The sequence below is a fragment of the Coenobita brevimanus genome, chromosome 84 (genome assembly GCF_032717465.1).
Source record: "Coenobita brevimanus isolate Jiangsu-jjx chromosome 84, ASM3271746v2, whole genome shotgun sequence".
In the NCBI taxonomy this organism is placed as follows: Eukaryota; Metazoa; Arthropoda; class Malacostraca; order Decapoda; family Coenobitidae; genus Coenobita; species Coenobita brevimanus.
In genome coordinates this window covers 36,478,809-36,486,215 of record NC_137037.1, presented here as the reverse complement: position 1 = coordinate 36,486,215, position 7,407 = coordinate 36,478,809, and the positions used below count along the sequence as shown (strand labels likewise).

At 42.4% G+C, this 7,407-nt stretch overlaps 1 protein-coding gene across 1 annotated transcript; it reads right to left on the bottom strand.

Annotated features, from left to right (window-relative positions):
- Nucleotides 1-256: 256 nt before the first annotated feature.
- On the bottom strand, nucleotides 257-7,074 carry LOC145410129 (zinc finger MYM-type protein 1-like). The gene is made up of 5 exons (XM_080280327.1): nucleotides 6,873-7,074; nucleotides 6,473-6,576; nucleotides 5,172-5,256; nucleotides 1,397-1,779; nucleotides 257-1,180 (listed from the first exon to the last, which is right to left on the bottom strand). Exons 1-5 carry the CDS (start codon nucleotides 7,072-7,074, stop codon nucleotides 257-259), a joined length of 1,698 nt encoding a protein of 565 aa, XP_080136453.1.
- Nucleotides 7,075-7,407: the final 333 nt, after the last annotated feature.

The window sequence follows — 7,407 nt, the reverse complement described above, 5'->3', positions numbered from 1 at the left end:
ATGAGTACAATCTGAATAGTGACAAAACTGTTAACTCTGTCTCTTGTCAATCTGATACTCTCCTCTTCACCTCTCCATAAGGTCTTTTGGCGTCTCATCTGTCTGTCGCACTCCTTATCTCTTCTGCTTTCTCCTCCTGTTATCTCCTCCTCTCTCCTGTCCTGCTCATAAAAAGGATCCAATCAGCATATGCCAAGCAACATCTAACCAAATCTCTCATTTTTTGATGTGATGATTAGATCATAAACACATGTTGTCAGTTCATTTTATACAAAGACTTAACATATTTATTCTGGGGAGGAAGGCTCATGGTGTGGCGTCTTGATTTTAGTTGGGCGAATGTGTCAATCACGTTGTCATAATCAAGGCTTCCTACCAACTCTCTCTTGACTGACAGCTCTGCCAGATCATTGAGCCTCTCCTGGCCCATGGTACGCCTAAGCCAAGTATGTAGTCGACGAAGAGCACTAAATGATCGCTCACAACTGCAGCTACTGACCGGGATGGTAAGGGCCATCAGTAAGATCGTCTTCAGTGATGGGAACACGATGGGATCAAGGAGCTTGAACACACTCAGAATGTCTAGGATGGCTTCTTGCCTCTTCCTGCTCAAAAAGCTTTTCGCCACCATGACCACTTCTGGGACTCGTTGAATGTCGTAATGCGAAGTTAGTTTCTCTAGGGACTGCATGCACAGGAAGGTTTCGGAGGCTGGGTGACATGCTTGGATGCCAATCATGACTTCTCTCTCAGCACTAGAAAAACGATTCTTTAGCTCACTGGTCATTCGAATGATGCAAGGGTAGGAAAGTCTCTGCTTGAGATGTTCTAAATCATTAAGGTCTGATCTGGAACCACAGGACACCTCCACAACAAAGTCATCCATATTCTTCTGTTTCCTTCTCGGACCGAGAGATGACTCCTGGATGTTCTTCTCACATGCTGCCTTTGTCATGGGATAGATCTCTTCAGCCACCTGTGCAGTTCGCTGGCTAACTAGGGTGTCGTGGACTTCACTTTTGTAGTGCTCTGCCAGTGCCAAGCCGACGGTTTCTTTCTGAAGAACCTTGTGAAACCCTTCAGTGATGCCAAGCAACTTTCTGAACACAATCAACAGGTAGACCACAGGCAGTTTGGATAATTTTGAATGCAGACCTAGTGCTGTTGGTGTTCTGATCATCTGGAAAGATTTCATGACAGCAGGAAAATACCTCAGGAGTGCATTAACAGAGGACAACTGACATGGCCATTGGGTGTTTGACATTTGTACAAGCCCTCTGCTCAATGTGGAGCTCTTTCTGAACGGCAGCAAACTGGTCATGGGTTATGTAGACACAATGAAAAATGAGTGGAGGTTTTCAAGCAGATAAAAAAAATCACTGGCTTCAGGACTGGCCTTACAGATGTGACAAGGGACCAGGTTTAGGTCATGCGCATAGCAGTGCACATAGACAGCCTCCGGATGTTTCTCCCGGAAACGAGCTTGCACCTCTCTAACAGATCCACTCATCACTGCTGCACCGTCATATGTTTGGGCGACCACTTTCAGGTCAGCCATGATGTTGGACACAAGAACCTGCTCGACTGCATTTGTGATCGTATTTGTACCATAGCCATCCAGTTTCTTCAAGTATGGGAAACTTTCCTTGATGTTACCCTCTGGTGGAACATAACGCACACATACAGTGAGGTGTGGCGTTTGACCATCCTTGGCTTCGTCGGCCATTACTGCCAACATCTTTGATTCCTTTACTTCTTGAATAATCTGTGCCGTGACCTCTGTGGAGCAACATCCGATTAATTAATCTTGAGAATAAGACGAGAGGTTTGTACAGTACAACTGGCAGGAGCTTTTTAACTCTGCAGAAAAGGGTCGAACTTTTGCAGCAGCTGCATACATTCAAGGAAGTTCCCTTGGTTGGGGCTGTCATCCGATTCACTGTGGCCATGAAAAGAAATGCCCTGTGTGGCTAGAAAGACAATAACCGAAATAATTCGGCATAAATACTCCCTTCTTTCACTGATCTCAGCTACATTAGCAGTTTGTAGCTGCTCAGCCACATCACCATGAACTTTGCTTGCTTCATAGCTCATTCATGCCACCATGGAGGACTTGTGTAATGAAGTATTCTCATGGTCTCTAAACGAATCCAGAGCCCTCTTCCATTTGCTGCAGCCAGTAGAGGCTAGACCATCTTTCTTTTGCCTACATTGCTGCTTGCTGAATACTCCGCAGCAGAAGCAGAAAAGGCAGAATTTTGGCTGATTGAGTACCCTAGCCAATTATAAGAGTCGTACCAGCTCCTCTGAAAGGACCTCTTCTGAAGTCCAAATTGTTTGGAAGGAAACTGGATATATTTTACATGCTTTGGACCTGTGTCTGGGCTTCCTAAATCTGTCCCATTAGAGCCCTCTTCTTTTTTCCCTTCGTCTCTCCTCCCTGGCTTATCTGTGAAGCCGCAGTAAACGACAGGTTTTAGGCCTTTACTTTTATCTACCAACAATAGAACTCACAACTCTATCAACTGTTTCATTTGCTCTATGATTTACCTAGCTAAAATTTTTCCCTTTTACATATTTTAAAAATAACTCTCCTTTACACTGCATTTTTGTTTTATTGTCCTATTGTCTACATTTGATTTATTTCACACCTGTTATGCCATGTGTCTAATTTCAACATCACCTTGTCTCTTATGCCTTTCATTTACATCTCTTTAATTCTCCTACATGAAATGTTTTGAGCTACATTTCAGTTATTAAATGTGATGCGCTATACAAATAAATGCATTGTTATTAATTGCTTACTGCGCGCGCGCGCGCACACACACACACACACACACACACACACACACACACACACACATTAACTAACTAATCATCTTTGAATGGCACACTAATGTGTATGGGGAAATCATACAAAGCATATAAATAATGGGTAGACTTTTTCTTTCAAATAACTGAAAGTGGCACTGACTGAGTAGACTTTTTCTCCATTAAGAAGATGGAGCAATTTAATTTCTAAAATAATATTAATATTACAATATCACAGTGAGTGCAGGCTAGCTAAACACACACACACACACACACACACACACACACACACACACACACACACACACACACACACACACATTAACTAACTAATTAGTCATCTTTGGATGGCACTGTTGGCACAGTAATGTGTATGGGGAAATCATACAAAACACGCTTAAAAAATGGGTCGATTTTTTTTTTCTCATTAATAATTAAATGGTGGCACTGACTGAGTGGACTTTTTTTCCCAATAGGGAGATGGAGCAATTTACATTGTAAACAGTAATAATATTACAATATCACAGTGAGTACAGGCTTTAGGCCAATGATTCTGAAACAGGTGTGCCTTGGAATTATTTTTATTTGACGATTGATTTACATAGCTATAATCAAAAGTATACCTTAAATACTTGGTGTGCCTTGTGTGACAAAAACGTTTGAGAACACTGAGCTAGACTGGCTACCTGCTAGCTGGCTAACGAGCCCCCTGCTTCACCAACCTGAGGTTGTAGACACTGTAAAGGCAGCGGCAATCACCCGTCCTTACTCATATGCTGTACAGCAACAGCGGGAAGTAACTCTTCCTCTTCCTCCTCTAGCCTTGCTCTCTGCACCTCATTGCCTTGGTCTCCTTTCTTTTTGAAAAAGCTTCTTATATCCATAGTCTCAGGTCTTGCTAGCAACCACCAGATGTCAACAAGCCCTGTAAAATGTGCTCTCTCTCTCTCTCTCTCTCTCTCTCTCTCTCTCTCTCTCTCTCTCTCTCTCTCTCTCACATGCATGCGGGGGCTGGCACCACTGCGTGACTGTTGGGCAAGTGGCCGTGAATACGTGATAGGAACGAACGTGAACCGGATCAAACTGAACGTTTTCCGTACGAGATTAATCAGTTGTAGTACCAACAACAAGAATTAAAATTTTGTGTTGGCCCCGGCCAGGGCTATTCTTATTTTTGTTAACAAAATAAACAAAAGGTATTTGAGATTCGGGGCTATTCATAAAACATTTGGGACTATAGCCCCCAGTGCACAGGCCTACCTACGCCACTTATTCAAACGTTTCTTGGCTCCAGCCATCAGAGCTGAGTGAACAGGGTATACTTGTCACACTTGAGTTATCCCTTTACTTCTTGTTTTGTCTCTATGGAAGACCTTGTGACGTCAGCATCCTGCACGTGGGATGTTAGACTGTGATCTATTCCGCGTTGTGTTCCTTCTGTGTTATTCCTGCCGGTTTTTGTTGGAGGGTTTGCTGCGAGAGGGAGAGACTTCGTCTTTGCTATCCTTGTCTTATTCTTGTAGTTTAATCACTATTGGAGAAGCTGTCTGGCATGGGCCAACTGGTCTACTGTAGTTGTCCTATCTCCTTATGTTCTTTTATGTACAGGATGCCATGCTTATTTGAGCTGGTTAAATTATTGTCCCGATTTCTTTCTTACGAACCTGCTTCCAGCCCATGATGCCGAATAATAATACATTTGGTAAATATGCTAGGGGGATAAAATTATTATTCGAAATGCTAAGTAACTCTGATATATACATGTGTGCAGAAGTGTGTAACTAAACTGAACACTGGTAAGACTACTTTCCATTGACATTAAACTGATTTCATTGTTAAACGCCTGGAAATTACTACCTGTAGAGTGTTACCTTACGGTGGTGAGCGGGCTTGAGTACCTAGTAGAGGCAGACGAGATGGGTGGAACCATACTAGAAGGGCCTATTAACAGCAACCAGACTAAAAGAATTTTTTCCCTCCCCGCCTGAATCATAAGTCGACCAGGTTGTATTTATTGGATGTTCTCCCACTTCCACCCGACGTCTTCCAATACCTTCTTGAATTCAGAGTTCCAGCAAGAGAAGGTGGTGGCCCTTCAAGGGTTGGGATGAGGAAGACCCAGAGGAGGAGGATAAGGCCACTTCATCTTCGCCCTCCCCCCCCCCTCCTTCTCCCGAGATCCTTTTAAGCCACAGTCCCAGCTAGAAAATGGGTGGGGGTCTCTTTGGGGATGTAGACGAGCCTGCTCGTGGAATGCTACCTAACGGTGGTGAGCAGACTTAAGTACTGCTTCGACAGAGTGAGGACAAACTAGCAGAGCCTGTTAGCAGCAGGCAGACTAAATGCAGCCCCCTCCCAACCACTCGAGGAGTCAAGACAGCCCAACTCGGTGCTGGTCCCAAGACCAGATAAATGGTAAGGGTTAGCGTCAGGTATGGCATCCGGCTGTAACACGCAAAAATCAAAATGGGAAATTAAACCAGGACAGCCTCGGAAACTGCTGGGGCGTAGTTCGAAAGCAACATGCTAACTGCATGGCGAAAATTGGTCAGACACATCCACTCCATTTAGAAGTGGGAAAAGATAGAAAATAAAGCTGAAGTTAAACACGCTGAGACTCTAAGATACAAAATCAGACTAAACCAGAGTCCCAATTATTTTGATGTCTCCCTTTTTGTGCTGCCATATGGTGAAACGCATCCCTCAAAGATTGATTGAAGTGAAAGTAAGAAGGAGACATTTTTGTCACTAGTCGTAAGATATTGTGATCTGTTTATTAGCTTCTTGAAGTCTCATACTCTCATGATTCACTCAGCTTAACAACACTGTCTGCTGTTACCTAGAATACAATACTAGAGTTGTCTCGACCATGAGAGGGTTCATGCTACCGGTATTTATACTGGCTCCAATGACTAGCTCTCAACTGAATAAAATTGTCAGTCCTTGGCTAAAATAGAATGCTCGAGTTGTCCCGGCAGTCAGAACTACCCCTTTAAGTTGATGACGTATTTTTAAAATTAATATTGATATCTCTAGGAGAGTTTATCTATCTTTCGAAGGACCTTAATTAGCAAAGTGAGTTTAACAAGGGTAGATCTAAGCCCTTTAGTTCGACAAGTCTCCCCCACGCCAAACATAACCGTCTGGAAATAGCATGAGAGTCTGGAAAATACGACATTCGATCTGCAGTTTGTGTGAGACAGTAAAGAAAAAGGGAAGAAAAAAAGAAACGTTCCTGCATGGCTCCTACATAGTCTTAAGAAAATTACTGTTTTTGTAAACAGTAATATATATATATATATATATATATATATATATATATATATATATATATATATATATATATATATATATATATATATATATATATATATATATATTTACGTGACTTCCCTTAGTGGGTAGAAATCTGGAAACTGCCGGCCTAGGGTCATAATTTGCAGTTTCAGTGCGGTTCCAACTATAATTAGTCTTCTATTTACGGAAGGCTTCGACAGTGACGATCACAGGTCTGATTTCAAGAGAGTGTGATGCTCCAAAGCTCGTCCTGTAATCATGCTCTGAGGACATGAGGCAAGAAAACACTGCACGAGTGTGTAGAGCACTGATCCCCTCCTAGACTTCCGGAGCAGCTAGAACAGATTGGCAGTGACGGAATCACTTGCTCGACGTTGTCGCGCTCCACGTTGCAGAAAAAGAACACCATGTCTTCTGCGTATTCTTGTACGCGTCCTTCCCCTAAAATTTCAGCCACCAAGTTTCGACCTAAAATTGGAATGATGCATGTAGGCTACATTTAATTACACGCGTACGTGTAGCAACAGAATTTTTGTACCTGCATTTATAGTTACAGATAGATATTTAATATGGTTATTATTTATGGGTAGGTTTTTGTGGATAATAGTGATACAGTGAATACATGCTGTGGATATTTATGTATAAACATGGAATGAAGCCCGTACAATCAGTTACACGTTAGGATGGGATATAAGTACCTGTAATTATAAACTCTTTTGTGTTGGTTGCATTAGCGACATTGAGCATGTCCTGTACATTCTTACCTTGTCCATCATAAAGACGCTTTTCTATGAAACTATCAGCATGGAGAATGACTTCACTGCAAATCACCCTAAATTCCCGGACAGATATTGTAACCAAACTGTGTTGCGTTTTCCTGGTGGTGTTGATGTCATCTACAGGCTGATCTAATTCTGAGCACACATAAGAAGCTTCTTTACCGCCAGGAAACGGTTTCTTCTTCATCATATTCAGCAAGCCATTGCTTGTTTCCGTTTGACCAACAACCCAGGCAGAGTGATCAAACTACGCTGGGCTTCCTTGTATGTAGCCTCAAACTGCCGAAGAATGTCTACTGAAAGAGCCGTCATTATCTGGTTCAGAGTTTTTTTTTTTTTATTATCATTACAATAACAGAACAGAGAAAGGAAAAACAAAAGAATAAAAAAAAAATCATCCATACACCTGACTACAGGTGTCCTCCATTCATGTAACAGTTGGAATAGAACAGCCGTAGGTTAAAGTTTGGGGGGAAACTACTCTCCGGAAGCGAGTTCCAAAGAGATGCATTTCGGGGAT